General features: G+C 39.9%; 1 protein-coding gene across 1 annotated transcript; it reads right to left on the bottom strand.

The window, feature by feature from the left end:
- Positions 1 to 92: 92 nt before the first annotated feature.
- LOC148086997 (uncharacterized) lies at positions 93 to 13,433 on the bottom strand. Its single transcript, XM_087785191.1, has 19 exons — positions 13,246 to 13,433; positions 11,930 to 12,930; positions 11,697 to 11,863; positions 10,499 to 10,675; positions 10,160 to 10,433; positions 9,972 to 10,093; positions 9,016 to 9,041; positions 8,901 to 8,935; positions 8,623 to 8,791; positions 7,113 to 7,272; positions 6,919 to 7,048; positions 6,106 to 6,140; positions 5,964 to 6,048; positions 4,858 to 4,892; positions 3,988 to 4,057; positions 2,941 to 3,012; positions 2,850 to 2,869; positions 2,751 to 2,784; positions 93 to 1,675 (listed from the first exon to the last, which is right to left on the bottom strand). Exons 1-19 carry the CDS (start codon positions 13,252 to 13,254, stop codon positions 1,585 to 1,587), a joined length of 2,712 nt encoding a protein of 903 aa, XP_087641317.1. The 5' UTR covers positions 13,255 to 13,433; the 3' UTR covers positions 93 to 1,584.
- Positions 13,434 to 17,141: the final 3,708 nt, after the last annotated feature.

The following is a 17,141-nucleotide window of genomic DNA, read 5'->3' as shown; positions in this document are numbered from 1 at the left end:
TTTACCTGTCGTACCAAAGTGTTTTCACTGCAGCTGTTGTTGCCTTCGTTGTTACCTTAAAACACTGAGTGTGTGTGTGTGACACCAAGGTCTGGATTGCTGCATGTTTTTATTTGCACTTTGATGAATATTTATTGAAAAACAATAAACAAATGTGGAATATACACAAAGGGTCTGAGTCATAAATACACACCCGTCTCTCGAGTTTTTTTTTTGTGTGTTTTTCCTTTTCCATGGAATTCCATGTCATGATCTCAGGAGGTCCGACACCCCTGCTTCAACCTTATTTCACCGTTTTATAAATCAGATTTTGAATGGTTAATTACCGGTTAATGTCTCTTAGGAAGTAAACAGAACTCTCCAGACCATTTGTCATAGTACAGTAAAAAAACAAAAACATTTGCAGTGAGATTAAAATACTTTAAAACACAATTTAATGCTGCACTGATGCCAAGAATCGTGTGAAAGTACTTTTCATCAAATAAAATAAAAGATGCATTAACTACCCCGTACCACTCCTATCATCTGAACTCCTGTAGCGTTTACATCAGCATTCTCATTTAGAATTCTCAAACATTTCACTCATTTCGTTTACATTAGATGGAGTTTCATTATAAAATGAACAAACAAAAAGGTTACATTTACAAGCCGTACGTTAGGGGGAGCTAGAGAGTCATACTTGGGAAGTTTCTGAAGATATAACCGTATGGAAATACATTTGTTTCAATAAAAATAACTAGTTAAAATAAAATAAAAATGCTCAATAAAAAAGGTGCTTCAATCAAAATTAATATTTTCCACATATTTTCTTTGAAGTAAACCTTCTGGGATTTGGACCATATTATCAATAATTGAATAAATCCAAAAAAGTTGCTAAGTCAGAAATTGTTTTCAACAAAATGAAGTCCTTTTTTGATTATTGATGTCTTTAGTATTCAATTAAAACTTTTTTTTACTTCGATAAAAATTAAGAAACAAATCTACCTCCATACAACTGCCGATCGATTGGAGCCGTTTATGTTGAGCTTCTTAAAATGAAAAAAAATCAGTTTGATTTCAGCAAAATATATATTTTAGGATCCATGTTGTTCAGTAGAACAAGACATCTATCTGCTCGTGATGCCTTCATGAACCCCTAAGAAGCCAGGAAAGAGGCTTCCACGGCAGCTAGTTAGTAGCAGGTTGTTGTTGTAGCAGCAGGTTTTAATCGAAAATATAAAAATTTAATTAAAAATAAAAATGTCTTCATCTTTGAATCAACATTAGTCTTGGTGGAATCTGTTTTGGTGATCTCTATTGACTTACAAACTACTTCAAAGAAGTCTTTGAGGAACATAACCACGGTTCTAGACGTTTGCTCAATAACCCAGAAGTACTGAAAGTCCATGATCGAGTCCCGCCGTCCGTCAGTCCAAACGTCTCTTTCTTCAGGTGCAAATATTTCCTCGCTCCGCACAGAAGGTGATGAAAAGTCACAGTGAAGACAAAGTTGTCACAGTATTTCGGGGAGAACATCCCGGCAGTGGAACGTTCGCCTGGAAGCCCCTCAAAAAAAAGTCTGGAGGCTTCTACACCGGGCTGGGATCACTGGGCGGGAAAGTCTGCGTAGAGGTCAGGAGGCGGTAAGATCAGCAGGTTCTCCATGTCCACGTCCTGTGAGGAGCTCACGGCAGGCCTGTGGAGATAAACGTGGGTTTAGGAGTGTCACCGCTAATGTAGCCGAGGAGTCGATGATCGTATTCATGGACTGCTATGTAAGAAATAGGCTTCCATACAACTTTGAATTTCTGGACCACTGGGCTGATGACCTCGCCCTGAAAATGTTGGGAGACCTCCCTGATTCCACCTATGAGCCTTTTGAGGAGGACGCAGGGTCGGAGGACTGTGAGGTGGGCTCCTCTATCTCTGGGCCTAAGGTTGCCGCGGTGACAAGGCCCCAGGGGTGGATGAGATCCGCCCAGAGCTTCTCAAGGGCTTAGATGTTGCAGGGCTGTCGTGGCTGGAACGCCTCTGCAACATCGGGGGCAGTACCTTTGGATTGGCGAACTGGGGTGATGATTCCCCTTTTTAAGAAGGGGGATGTGTTCCAACTATAGGGGGGTCACACTCCTCAGCCTCCCTAGCAAGGTATTTTCAGGGGTCAGGGTGTATTGGGTATCAGATTCCCTGACTTGGTCTTGTTGGCCTCATCATACTAAGACCATCAGCTATCGTTGGTAAAGTTTGCGGGCTGTGTGAGGCTGCAGGGACGAGAATCAGCACCTCTGAATCCGAGTCCATGGTTCTCCATCAGAATAAGGTTGGAGATGAGATCCACTCGGATTCGTAATCTTTGATCTACTTTTTCAATGGCATCATTTTCAAACAGAGAGTGACATCTAGTGGTCTTTTAAAATGAAGACACTGTATCATGATACCTCATCAACTGTTTCATGAAGCCTCATCAACACATCACTAGTAAAAGAGAGGTTCTACCCTCGAACAGTAAATATTCCCTCTAAACAACAATTCATCAGAATAAGAATCTGTGAAGTGCCGCTCCTCTCCACCCTGAAACTCCTCTACGAGCCTGGACTCGTCTCCTGCCGTGACCTCACGCAGACAACTGAGAGAAATTATGAAATGTGTTCACTTCCTCTGACATGAGCGAGATCGTTTCATTCCTCTGGTTGGAGCGCTGACGCGAGGACGTGTTTGTCTACAGGTTGGACGGCATGTTTGTCATAGTTGTGCGAGTGTGTTCCACTTACGCCGGAGCAGCTGCTTCCGTCACCAGTGCAGCACCTGAGGAGAGTAAACAACATGATGGTTTGTTTGGAAACACACACCAGACCCTCCCACTCACTCACCTCTCATCCCTTCAGCCGGACTGTGGAGCAGACAGAGAGGATACGTGTGAATTCAAGGGTTTCTCAGGTGATCTGAAGCTGAAGCTTGTACCTGACAGTGGTGGACGCAGGTTTGGGTGCGTGGAAGAACGTGGCCAACTTCTGCAGAGCCTCATGTCGAGCTCTGGGAATACATCCATCGCAGTTAGAATCTAGGATCTGCTTTGTTTGGGTGTGTTCATGTGTGTGTTTGTGTGTTCACAGGTGTGTGTTTGTTTATTTGTTTGTGAATATGTGTGGGTTTGTGTGTGTTGGTAAATCTGCTTGTATGTGTGTGTTGATTGTTTTTCCTGTGTGTTTTGTGTGTATATGTGTGTTTGTAAATTGGTTGGTTTGTGTGTGTTTGTGTAAGTATGTGCGTTTTATTGTGTGTGTGTATGCGAATACGTTGGTGTGACTGTGTATATTAGTCAGTTTGTGTGTGTGTCAGAGTGGTAGTTAGTTCATTAGTTAGTGCCTGTTAGATATTGTTTGTCTTTTTGTGTGTTAGTTAATTAGTTTGTAGGTGTGTGTGTTAGCTAGTTAGTTTGTGTTTGTGTAAGTTTGTTACTTTGTGTGTGTGTAAGCTAGTTTGTTTGTTTGTTTGTAAGTTAGTTAGTGTGTGTATGTGTGTGTTAGCTAGTTAGTTAGTTTGCAAATGTGTCCAAGCTAGTTTCTGTGTTTGTTCGTTAGTTAGTGTGTGAGTTAGTTTGCGTATGTGTGTGTGTAAGCTAGTTAGTTAGTTTGTGTATGTGTGTGTGTAAGCTAGTTAGTTAGTTTGCGTTTGTGTGTGTGTAAGCTAGTTAGTTAGTTTGTGTATGTGTCCAAGCTAGTCAGTGTGTTTGTTCGTTAGTTAGTGTGTAAGTCAGTTAGTTTGTGTATGTGTGTGTAAGCTAGTTAGTTAGTTACGCATGTGTCCTAGCTAGTTAGTGTGTTTGTTCTTTGGTTAGTGTGTAAGTTAGTTAGTTTGTGTATGTGTCCATGCTAGTTCGTATGTTTGTTCGTTAGTTTGTGTGTAAGTAAGTCTGTGTGTGTGTGTGGTGTGAGTTGTGTAGGTTTTTAAACAGAAAGCTGATGGTTATGATGGGCCTGGTGTGTGTGACGCAGCAGAACTACTCACTTGACGAGTGATCCGTCTGCACTGATGTCACTCTGACTGTGCTGGTGGATCACGCTCAGCTCTTTGTTGCCTGTGAACACATTAATGAGCAGTAAATAAAAGAAGAATATTAACGTGTATTACTGCTCTATTAATGCACAATTGACCTGTTGTCGCTTCAACGTCCTGTTTACACAGCCGTCACAGGTGAGTCACATGATTGAAATGCAGTCAAAGAAAGTGAGTCCAGGAAGTGTTTTGAGAAGAATCTCCAGGTTTGTGAAGATTTGAAGAATTTGGGGGTTAAAGTGTTTCATGTGTAGATGTTCAAGGTTACAAGCATGAGCTCAAATCTATGTGTGTGTGTTATTGTGTGTATTTTTGTTTGTGTGTGTGTAATCTGATTGTAAATGCTACTGTATTTATGTTTAATATTTTATTCCTATTACTGTTTGTGTGTTCGTGTGAGTGTCTGTTCTTGCCTGTGTATGTTTGTGTGGGCATGTGTCTACACATGTGTGTGTGTGTTTGTGTCTGTCTTCATTGTGTGAATATGTGACTGTGTGGGTGTACATGTGTGGACATGTTTGTGTGAGCATGTGTGCTTGTGTGTTCTTTGTGTGTTTGTGTGTGTAGAATTGCGCTTGTGTGTTCATTGTGTGTCATTGTGTGTGTTTATGTTTGCACATGTGTGTTCAAAAGTGTCTGTGCATTGGACTGTGTGTGTGTGTTTATTTGTGACAATGTTTATGTCTTTTGTGTTCATGTGTGTGCAAATATGTGTGTGTAATTGTGTCGATATGGTCCAGATCCATCTGTGTGTTGAGTGTTTTGAGGATCCTAATCGTGATCATCAGTCGACATCTTTATCTTACAACAACAGTTTCTTACCCATGTCTGGCATGGAGAGAGTCCTCGTGTGACCCCTGCAGGAGACGACAAGACAGTCAGAGGTTTATACTTTTTTTCACACAGCGCTGATGTCGTCGCTCACGTTTGCTATGTTGAGCAGGAACTCAAAACAAACACATCTTTCTACTCAAGAACTTCAGCTGTTGACACAAATCCTCTTCTTTAAATCCAAGACATTTCATATCCGCTTCATAAAAGTATAATTTAGTTTTATTTTCACACCCAAATGACTTTATAAAGAAGATTAAAATTATTATTTAAAATAAACCTGTAATATTTTTACTTATTTATTTTGACTAAACAGTTAGCTTCGGCTAATGTAGTTAGCTTTGGCTAAATGCTATCTTTGGCTAATGGCTAGCTTGCTTTTAATCTTGCTACATGTCAACATTACTAAAGAGACCATTCATAGTTGAATTTACTGTTGCTTTCTTTTAAAGCTAAATAAACCACAAAAACTGTTGGAAGAATTACTTGTTTTTGGATCTGAAAATTAAATAATTACAGCTATTTACTAATTTAAAATAAATGTATTAACTAGCTGGTACACTTGCAGTACTGTAAACTTTCTTCCTCAATTCAAAACTTTATTGGCAACTTTGAAAGTAAAATGTAACGAATAAGATCAACGACTGGTTCTTCTTGTTCTGATTTGTACGAAGCCTAATGTTTATGAATATTAATTCTCCACAATGGTTTTTACTATAATTTTAGATGAATTAATGTCAACTTGATCCGCTCTGACCCGTTTTTATCTTCTCTTATACAATATGGTGGTGGAAAGGGAGGGACAAACTAAAAATACTAAATTACATAATTAAATCATAAAATTGTTAAATAAATGTCATTGTAATTAAAAAATAAATATATATACAAAATAAATTATGAAAAAAAATATAATCATGTCATGGTCCCAGAAACTAAAGTGAAACATTAAAGTGATTGAATAATGACAGTTTAATTTAAAGTAAATGCAGTGTAAAATGCAAATCCATTGGATTTAAATACAAGCGAGAGTGATTTGAGTTCTTGGACCAGTGACTGACGCTTGACTGACATGAGGAGAGAGGAAGTGAGAAACTCACGCGAGACTCAGAGGGTCTTCAGGCTCAGCAGCAGGAGAAGCAGGTTCATCGTCGTCGCAGGCCCACTCCTCACTGTCGTCAGAGACTAACACATGCAACAGTCACACTACAGTCCAGACCCCCGCGACCTCTTCATACTCACAGCTCTCTGTGGACAGAGGGTAGTGGTTCGAATCCCTGAGGAGGAGACAAGCAGTTAGAATCTGTGTTGACACCTGTGTGTGTGCTTGTTTATTTACGTGTGTTCGCTTATAAGTGTGGTTTTGTTCGTTTTTGTCTGCACGTGTATTATTGGTGCTGTTTGTTTGTGTTTACATGTAATGCGCGAGTGTTTTTAATTGATTTGTTTGTCTGTGTGCGTGTACTTTGTTTGTGTGTTTGTGGTGTATGTTTGTTAGGTTTTTTTTGTGTTTCTTTGTTTGTGGTGTGTACATGTGTGTTCATTTTTTTTGTGTGCTATTATGTGTGCGTGTTTGTGTGTGTATATTTTCTAGTTTATATCTGTGTTTAAGTTTGTGTTTTTGTTTCTGTTTTGTGTGTGTGCATGCGTGCAGTAGTTAGTAAGTTTGTCTGTGTGTGTTTGGTGTGTGTACATGTGTGTGTGTTAGTTGGTATTTTTGTGTGTATTTTTGGTGTGAAAGTGAGTAAGTTAGTTTTTTCTTGTGTGTTGGTTTGTTTTTGTGTTATTAAATTGTTTTGGTTGTGGTGTTTGTATGTGAGGGAGTGAGTGTTAGTTTGTTTGTGTAAGTTAGTTAGTTAGTGTACGTGTGTGTGTGTTTGTTGGTATTTTTGTGTGTATTTTTGGTGTGAAAGTGAGTAAGTTAGTTTTTTCTTGTGTGTTGGTTTGTTTTTGTGTTATTAAATTGTTTTGTTTGTGGTGTGTGTATGTAAGGGATTAGGTGTTAGTTAGTTAGTGTACATGTATGTGTGTGTACACGTGTGTGCTCTCTTGTACCTGCTTCCCACACTGGCCGTCTCTCCGTCAACAATGTTGTTGCTGCTGATCTTCCGACCGGCAGCTTTCTTGCCAAACTCCAGCATCTCCTTGATGTCCAGCTCCACATGGTCCACGGCGATGTATCCATCTGGAGGACGCCACAGTCACATGAGCTCCAGGTCTACCTGCCATCGTCAGCTTCTCTCACTCACAGTTGTTGCTCTCGTCTCTGGCCAGCCACTTCCCTTTGGGACAATTGGTTGTTCGGATGATGCTAACAACATCGCCGTTGTTGACGGGCAGGTCCGTCTTTCGGCCTTTCGTTGTCACGGTTACGGTAGCCTTGTAGATCGCATCCTCTTGTCCAGTGATCTGAAGAAAAACACACATATTCACTCCTGCTCTTGAACATGGACCAGTTTTCTACCAAACAGATCTTTAGTTATTCAAAATTTCAGTGATAGAATTAAGATTGGATTTCATTAAATGAGATCTATCGTGTTTATATGTGATTACAAAAGAAATTATAGCCTACTTTCTCGTCTGTTCGTTAGCCACTACTGTATTCAGTTAATGCTAATGTTAGCCTTTATTATATTTGGTTCATGCTAACATTTGTTTGCATTGTATTCTGTTGATGCGAACATTTGCTTGTATTGTATTCTCTTCATGCTAACATTAGCTTGTACTGTATTCGGTTGACGCTAACATTTACTTGTATTGTATTCTGTTCATGCTAACATAAGCTTGTATTGTATTCTGTTCATGCTAACATTTGCTTGTATTGTATTCTGTTTATGCTAACATGAGCTTGATTGTATTCTGTTCTTGCAAATATAGGCTTGGATTGTATAATGTTAATGCTAACATAAGCTTGAATTGTATCCTGTTCATGCTTACATTTGCTTGTATTGTATTCTCCTCATGCTAACATTTGCTTGTATTGTTTTCTGTTCTTGCTAACATAAGATTGTATTGTATTGTTTGTGCTAACTTTAGCTTGTATTGTATTCTGTTCATGCTAATATTAGCTTGAATTGTATTGTTGTTCTAACATTAGTTTGAATTGTATTTTGTTAATGCTAACATTAGCTTCTACTGTAGTCAGTTAATGCTAACATTAGCTTCTATTGTATTCTGTTGATTGCACCATTCACTTGTATTATATTCTGTTAAGAAGGTACAGAATTTATCTCCCATTATATAGATAATTCTGGGTCTTTAAGGAAACCAACCTTTCTCAACAATAACCCACTGTGTCATTCAAGATACCCATTTTCAAAACCAGAATTCTAATTTTATTATGTTTTTCTTTTTTGAAGTAGTAGAAGTAATGAGCAGCAAGTAATGAGGCAGATGGTCATAAAGTTTGGGCTCAATTTATCGTGAAAAATATACTTTTTCATCTGATAACATAAGAAAATCAAACATTGAAGGCTAAAGCATACTAGCTGATATTAGCTAGTCGATAACGTTAGCTTATGCCCGTGTTAAAGAAGATTTCACAACGATAGATCAAATATCCTGCGAAGAAACAAGAGTGCCCAGATCATCCGTCAGAAATATCAGCAACAAAGAAGACATGTTTACACAGATTCCTGCACACGCCACTCGCTCGTGGGAGGAATGAATCCGGACTGGTTTGTATGCCAGGATGCAGACCCCGCCCTCCCCCGCCTCACCTGCGCTCCCTCCCTTGTATCGATCAGAACAATCACTTACATTGAACTTCTTCTTCATCTCATTCTCCCTCTTCTCCCTCTCCTTCTGCTCCTTCTTCTCCCGCTCTTGTCGTTCCTTCTGCTCCTTCTTCTCTTTTTCCAGACGCTGTTTCTCTTTCTTCTTCAGCTCTTTCTCGTCGGGCCCCTCGGCCGCCGCTTTCTTGTCGTTTCTGGTGAGACAAGAGTGATGTTGTGTTCTACACTTCCCCCTCGCAGCATGGTTTTATAGCAGAACTCGCAAGTTAAGGAAACAGCGAGGATGAGAGCAGATTTACTTACTTGCCAAACCTGCCGGACTTGCTTTTCTCTTCATTCTATAAACAAAGACGCACAGATAAGCTCCATTAATGTGCCTTAAAATTGGGTGAAGAATAAAAGTATATGTTGAACTCACCGCTTCCTGGGCCTCTCCATACGGATCTGCACAAACACCACAAAACAACTTTAGCTTACTGCGATAATAAGGTAGACATATAACATAAGTATATCCTTATAAACATATTTTGATGATCCCTGACAGCAAACATTTTTTGGATATTTGTGTTTAAAAAAAAAGGAAAATGTTTCTCATTATTATTAGATAATAAAATCTGACAATTTCAAGCACTTTTTTATTTCTTGAACTGAGTTTTATTTTTCTGATCAGGGGTGTAAATCTCAAATAAACATGGGGCCAAAAAACGTTTAAAAGGACAGTTTGTGGGGCCAGTAATATGTATATTTAATTAACTCTAACAGGAAGTATGATCTCCAAATTTCTTTCTTTCAAAATTAATTATCTTGTCCCATATATTTGAACTGGCACCTTTGTAGGTCACAAAAAAGAGACATCTACTTTGAACCGTTCTTCTCCTGGGCCTTGCATTTATTTGTTATTATAAATTCATTTTGATTGATATATCATTTAGATCTTGTCGTTGATGCATTTCTTGTAAAATGTAAGTATCATTTCTTATGTTCAAATCATCATTCATGCCCATGGTGCAGTTTTGCTCAGATTTGCTACATTCGCTACTGAAATTTAAAGTGAAAAAACAACCAAACAAACTAAATAATTAAGTAAGCTAAGATAGTTGATAACTGCTAGTGCTAGTGTCAGTCATAAGTTTTATGATATTAAAACGTAAAATGTTTGATGTAAATTGTAATCATAGTGCTCCAATTAATGTCTTTTTTCCGGGGGTGGAAAAGACGAAACTATCTGCTAGGAAGAAAACACCAACGATCTTAAGACAAGTTGATATATCTTGGATATGAAACATTTGTCCAGGGGCCTCAAATGACCCTTGAACAGATGAAACCCCTCTGTAAGAAAAACAAAATGATAATATCTTTCTTTATATTTCTTACTCTTGGGCGGTCCTTTACGCTTCTTTCCAGCATCCGCCTTCCCTTTCTTTTTATTGGACATTGTGTTGACGTCTTCATATGCATTATCTGTAGCATTGTAGATTCCGTTGTCGGTTTGAAGCCTGTATGGAGAAAAACATTCATGAACCTAGCAATATGGATGATTGAAGCATATTTGGGGTTCTTACTCTGCGACTGCATTATGGTCTGGCGACTCTGATAAGATCCCTGGGAGGTTTATTTGGGTGGTATCTTGGTAACCATCCTCCACACCAGCAGCATAGTCAGCGACTCCATTGGTGTAATAGTCCGCGCCATTCTGACCGTCTACTGGTCCAGTGGATCTCCTACGATCCCAATCCGACTCCAGAAGCTCTGGAGAATGAGCGCCGGAGGCTACGCGGTCAAACTCTGGGATGTCTGTGGTGCCGGAGAGCTCTCCAGGAACATGGACCCCTTTATCTGTAGAGCAACATGAACGTTAAAAAGCTGCTTGTACTCAACTGGGCATGATGTGGTGGACGCACCGCTGTTCAACAGAGGAGAGGCAAAGTTGAACAGGCCAGATGAAGGTGGCCTCATGGGCTTTTCACCAACTGGACCCAGAGACTCCTCAGCTGAAAGAACCTTCGGTGGTGGAGATGGTGGAACCTCAAGCGGCATGGGCGGAATTCCAGACCCCTTGTCATAGACGCCTCCTGACACTGGAGACACATTTAAGATCACTTCAGCAACCGGTCATATCTGGAGCAACGTTTTCAGTCAACACTTAAAAGACAGCAAAACAAGCCCGGCAGACAGTGAAAGTTGACATTCTGTTCAGATCTGCGGAGCAATTTTGACGTTCAAGGACAGGAAACAAGAATGTAAATTACAGCGCAAGATAGCAACTGCAATCACAAGATACACGACCAAGGTAGTGACTTCCGTGTTAAACATTCCTGATATATAGATGACGTCGACTATAAACTGTAAGATATATAGAATGAGTAAGACTCTACAGATTGTAGGAGACATTCCCCTCTGAATTTTCCTATATATTTAACCAAGTTCTTAAAAGAGATGTACCAAGAAGTCTCCTAATTTGACTAAATTAGAACCAAACATTTACTGATATTCTATATCTTAACACCTAATTAATATTCTAGAACAAATGTCATAGGAGTGTCCCAATTCACCCACGCTGGGTGTGGCCTTCAAAGTGATAAAGGGACAAAGTGTCACTAAGACCCCTCCCCAACCTGGGCGGCAGTTTCACCTCGCCTCTGGTGAACCTAAGGGAAAGTATTTTTTACTTTCAGATAAGAAACAGACAACAGGAAAGTTTGCTGTTGTGTCAACAATTTTGTGGAGTAAACTTGCTCACGTATTTGAAAAGATCCACATTTGGATATTTCTAACTGCCTATTCTGTGGGGCTGGTTGTTTTTATTTGGATACGTTTAGTAACTGAATTGATTCCTCAACATTTTGCCCTCAGCGATTGTCAAAGCGTGATGTATACTGTGATTGTAAGCAGAATAAGCAAATAGGATCATAAAAGTGTCCAACAGCTTATCATTGCTCACATTCCTGTAGCTGTGCTCTCATCGGTTGTTTCTGGCAGGAACCTCCACCCGAGGCTCACTGCGCCCAACACACCCGGATTTCACTGCGCAGCCCGTTCCAAAATGTCCTCATAGCTGCGACATTAAGATTCAAGCACGGAGAGAGCTCATAAACTTACGGTGGTCCAGGCCGTTAACCTGTCCTGGTTTCGGTGAAAGGCCGAAGCGGTCCTCGTAGTCGATGGGTGGAAGTGATAGGGCGGCATCCGTGGGACTCGCTGGATCCGAAGAGATCTCTTCAGGAAGTGGTGTGACGGTGCTGGAGCTGGTGGGGGTTGTCCGGGCGCTATCAGTGAAGCAGATTTATCAGTGAACTCAAATCAAAGCGGTGTTTGATTCTCCAAAAGCTCACCTGTTGTTGATCTTCTTGCGAGCCTTCTCCAAGGCGTTGAGGATCCTCTGGTCCGCAGGAGAAACCTTCTTCACCGGGGTCATGTCCTCTGCCCTCTCCAAGGCGGAGAGTGCTGAGATTGGTCTTTCAGGATTGGGCGATGATGGCACCGATAAAGGGTCTGTGAGGGAAGGAGGTTTCAACTCCGCAACCAAAGCAGCAGTGTCAGTCAAAGTTGAAGGTGGGGTGACAGCGGGGATGCCTTCATCCTGTCTGTAAACTGGCATGACCGGAGGGGGGCTTCCCCTTTCTAGGGTCTGGATTCTGGGAGTTGGAATATCTGGAATGAAGGCAGGCGGAGGCAGGAAGTCCGGACGAGCGGGGATGTCGAAGTGTGGTGATGTGTCGATGGCAGCATCAGAATAGGGTGAGGTGGGACTGTTTGGTGAGAGCTCTGGCTCTGAGTCACCAAAGTCTGAGGGAACGGGAATAAGTGGAATTACTCCTTCCATCTCGGCGCTGGGTGTGTCCAGGATTGGATTGGATATAACATTTACTGACGGATTCTTTTTTAAAGACTTGCCAAAACTCATAAAGACTTTCTTCTTCTGAGATTGTACCTTGGGAGGAGGCGTTGCGGCCACCAACTCTCCAGAAGGTTCCTTTGAAGAGCCGAGAGTCAAGAGCTTCCGCTCTTTGCTGCTCTTCTGCTTCCCCTCACTCTTCTCTTTACTCTTGGAGCTGGTGTTGAAGAGAGGCTTCTTGGTTTCCTTCTTGTCTTTGAAGATCACTCGTGGGCCGTAGGTGCTGTTCCCTTCTAGGGTCTGGCTGATAGAGGTAAGAAGGGAGGGTCTTGCCCCTGCAGGGAGGTGGTGTGTGGGGCTTGTGGGGCTTGTGGGGCTTGTGGGAGGGGGGGCTGCTTTGGGTCTCTCTGGGAGAGCAGGTTTCATCTTGGGTTGCTTTCGAAGGAGTTCCTCATCCTGGAACATGGCCCGTAGGGCTCCAAAGTCCATGGTGTCCTCCTGTTGCAAGAAACCAAATCTGTGTTTCAGACTGAACATTTCAATGACATTTAAAGATTAAAATCGTATAAAATTTGAACTTTTTTAAACGTAAATACGATTAATAGATAGAAAGTAAGCAAATCTTTGAGCCTATAAAGTCATTTCAAGTAAGAGATTGCATAAAGTCAGGATGGAAATGTAATTAAAATAAGTGTTAAGTAGTTCTGAGCATCTCAAAAACAGAATTCCAAGACAAGTGGTTCACTGATTAAATCTAAGGCGTCCGAACCAAGACAAGAAAACACACCTGGAGTCAGAGAAAATGTTACATACCTGGTCCATGTTGTTGTTAAGTCTACCGACAGAGAGCAGAAAAAACTGATCTAATATATCCCAAGTGTGTGTGTGTGTTCTTCAGCCTCTCATGGTGTGTGTGATCAAGCACACGGGCAACGAAATCCAAAATAATAAATCAAATCAAAATCTTGTCATCCAGCGAGTTCTCCATGTGTCTCGGTGGAGGTTTCAGTGGAGGAATGAGACTCGACAGTGACACTCAGTCTTGTCAAACGAGTCTGACCCACACACATACACACACAAACACACACATGCATTTTTTTGATAGAGTAGGAATGCCGTTTGTCTGGAGCTGCGTTAAACTGAGTCACAGTCACGAAACCTGGCCACTGCGTGGAGTTCTTCTCTGTCTGTTGACATTATTATATAAAAATGCATCTTTACAATTGGTTCACACAAACAGGAAGTGCCATTGATCAGCAACGGTATCAGATTAGGGTGTGTGTGGAACAGATTATTGATTTATCTGTGAGGAAACCATAAGAAGTCAGTTTACATTCCAGGGTTATTACGAAGAATACAAAGCATCTTAAGAAACATTCAAACTATGAAACACATACAAGTCACATATGACTCAAAGTCAATCTTGTTTATTCAAGTTACCATCGTTCTCCTGCCCCATTATGCACAGAAACACTTCCAGAAACTCAATTAAATGTATCAAATGTGTGTCTGTTGGCAAGAAACCTAAAAAACGCAAGAACTGATTTCAAGGACATTTTCAGGATTTGTAAAAATAATTGTGTTGGTGTTTTTTAAACCATCTAGATCCATAAATCTCTTGAAGTTTTGTCACTATAGTGAAGGATCTAGAGCACAAGGGCCGTTTTTTACTTACTAGAGCGTTACTGCCACCTGCTGATTCACTGCCATAAACGACATTTCAAATGCCATGAAAAGGTATTGAATTAGACTCAGAAACAGATTTATTCGACAAGTATCTATTGTCAATATACACAGAAGTTTTCTCTGACTGTAGTGATTCCTTATGAAATGTGTATTATATTTACAGAGAATATAGAAAATGATTAAAATTAAAAATAGAAATAAAATAAAGATATTATTATCATTATTTATTTATTCTGCACATCTTTCATCCAAATTTGATTTATATTTTGCTGTTTTGTGGAATCTCCCTTAAATTGGCTTTTTTTTGTTTGTTTCGCCTTAACTATATAGTCAGAGCTATTCAAATGGAAAATATTGGCCAAAAATTTAAATCAAGATAACTTTTCATGCAGATTTTTTGCACCATTTCATTTTTGCTATTACTTTGTACTTATACCTCACTTAAATGAATGTATCGCAAATGCTTCACAGAATAGTTTGAACACAAAATAATAAAAATATGTAATTGGCTATGATATTTCAACACCACAAACTCCAAGAAAAGTTGCATGAGAGTTGCCATCCCTCCCAGTAACAGTGACCTGAAATTATCCTTGTTTATAAACACTTCTCCAAGAGGCTTTATTAAGTAATTCAAGTATTTTGTGGAATCAAACTATGTGTTAAACTAAAAGTTTAAATCAGAGGTGAAGGGGAAGGTATTGTTTTGATGGAGCTGTCAGAGCTTGATTCCCTAATTTTTTCTTTTAATTCAATTGATAATTTGATGAAGCAAGTAAGGTAATTGTGAAGCAGTTTTCAATAATTCACAACAATTAATACATTTAAGCTAACAAAAAAGTTTACACAAAATGAATCAGAGCAAGTTGAGTTAAAGAGAAAATGTAGAAATAAGTAAACATGTTTTACTGTGTGATATTAGTGACCAAAAACGAGCTGGATTTATTACAATTTTTAGCGGGCATCTTCCTATGTTTCCCATGTTATTGTTTTATTTTGTTTTTACGTTTCCGTTTTTCTGTTGCGTTAATCCCTTGACATCAGCCAGAGTTTTGTATCAAGGTTTGGCTTCAACTCGTTCTTTCCCATGTTCTCCAGTTGTGCCCCTGCCTCCTGTGTGAGTACTTTTTATTCTTGCCTGTTCTGATTATTTTTTGGATTAATTTACTGGATAGGTTTTGGATTCAATACTGGGTATGTTGGATTCAATACTGGGTATGTTGGATTCAATACTGGGTATGTTGGATTCAATACTGGGTATGTTGGATTCAATACTGGGTGTGTTGGATTCAATACTGGGTATGTTGGATTCAATACTGGATATGTTTTGTATTTACTTACTGGATTAGTTTTGGATTTAATACTGGATACGTTTTGGATTTACTTACTCAATACTTTTTGGATTTAATACTAGTTATGTTTTGGATTCAATGCTGGATATGTTTTGTATTTACATATTGGATTTGATTTGGATTCAATACTGGGTACGCTTAAGATGTAATACTCATCATGTTTTGGATTCAATACTGGATACGCTTAAGATGTAATACTCAACATGTTTTGGATTTATTTATCCGATTGTGATTCAAGACTGTTAGACTTTCCCTCGGACTGCTGTGACTGGAAATATTTCTAATGTTATGTTACAGTACGTTTTAAATATGATTAAGATGTTTTTGCCCTCTTTGACTTCAGTTTCAGTTGCCTCTCCCTAAAACCTCCACTAAGAGATCAGTAGTTTACAAGATCACTCTCAAAAATTTAGTTTAATAGTAATAGAGTCTATAAAACATTAAGATCATGCGCCCACACACAAACAGAATGTGGCGTCCCCCCTTTTCAAGATCCCAATAGCTGCGTTCAGGAACAGGAGCCATTAAGTTTGACGGGTTAGTAAAGTACAGTGTTTCCGAAGCGTCCCGTTGCGGGCGCTGATGAGACGGGAACAAATGGAGAGAAGGGGTGTTGGTTTTGTAGTCGCTAATAAAGCTCATGACAGCTCAAATTAGAGTCTGCCAGTGCAGCGCAATTTGACAGGCCATTAAAAGTGTGTTAAATTACAACACAACGCCGTGGCACTCTCTGGTACCCATTAACTCCAGACACGACCGGGGGTCACCTCCGCCCGGCACACACCATTACGCTCCCGACGCATAAACACACACAGACGCCGACATATTAGTCATTTGGGATGTGTTTATTTGTAACAGTAATACATGGTGGAATCGACAGAAGAAAAGAAACGCTCTAAAAACTCACTGTAGATTTGGAAGATAAAAATAAGGTGTCAATCTTACATTAAGAAACGTCTTAGCTGAGGTAAAGTTAAAATAGAAATGTTTTAAGAGTTTCCCTTGATAAAAAAAAAAAAAAAAATAATAAAACTTCCTCTAAGTGTCTCGTCTCACGGTTAATGTTCATCCTACACGGTGAGTTCAGGGACTCTGGCCATAAAATAGGGATTCACTGGGGTCACGGTTGATGAAGGTTGATTGATGGCTGACGAGATCTGCTGATGCAGTTGAACTCTGACATGTTTCAGCAGTTTTCCATGACACACAAAGGGAATCTGAAGGTCGACATGTCGTTTATTGATTCACAACCATTTGGTTTTCAAACCAGCATCAAAGAATGCGGCACATTTGAACAAGGTTTTTCTTCTCGCGAGCGGAAAGATTAATAAACAACCGCAGAATGTTGACCGTCACACTCGGATAGTTTTAATAATCAGATGGAATGTTTCAGCTCGTCGTGGAAACATGAATCCTGCTTGATTTGACGTAGAAAATTAGGTTTTTTAATGTATGTAACGACAACAAGGTTCTGGAGGACATAAAATGTGACCATATCCACTCATTCAACCAGCAATAAGAGGGTCCTGGACTTGGGTTTAAAGGTCATGAGAGGTCACTGCTTCTCCACATAAAGAGGACGCCTGACCATCTGGATCCAAAGAATAACGTGTAGTATTTATCACTCTCTGTGGAGACAGCAGCAGCGTAAGCTCCACCATTCTTTAGTGA

The sequence above is a fragment of the Callionymus lyra genome, chromosome 2 (assembly GCF_982586985.1).
Source record: "Callionymus lyra chromosome 2, fCalLyr1.hap1.1, whole genome shotgun sequence".
In the NCBI taxonomy this organism is placed as follows: Eukaryota; Metazoa; Chordata; class Actinopteri; order Syngnathiformes; family Callionymidae; genus Callionymus; species Callionymus lyra.
Note: the sequence above shows the minus strand (reverse complement) of the source record. Positions and strands in the feature narration are given on the sequence as shown.

What these genes read in the sequence shown, in the direction of transcription:
- LOC148086997 (XM_087785191.1), bottom strand. An exon ending in GCGTAAAGGACCGCCCAAGA is followed by an intron (nt 9,042 to 9,971) that starts GTAAGAAATATA and finishes GTGTTTGTGCAG; the next exon opens with ATCCGTATGGAGAGGCCCAG. An exon ending in TCTCTCCATGCCAGACATGG is followed by an intron (nt 4,058 to 4,857) that starts GTAAGAAACTGT and finishes ATGTGTTCACAG; the next exon opens with GCAACAAAGAGCTGAGCGTG.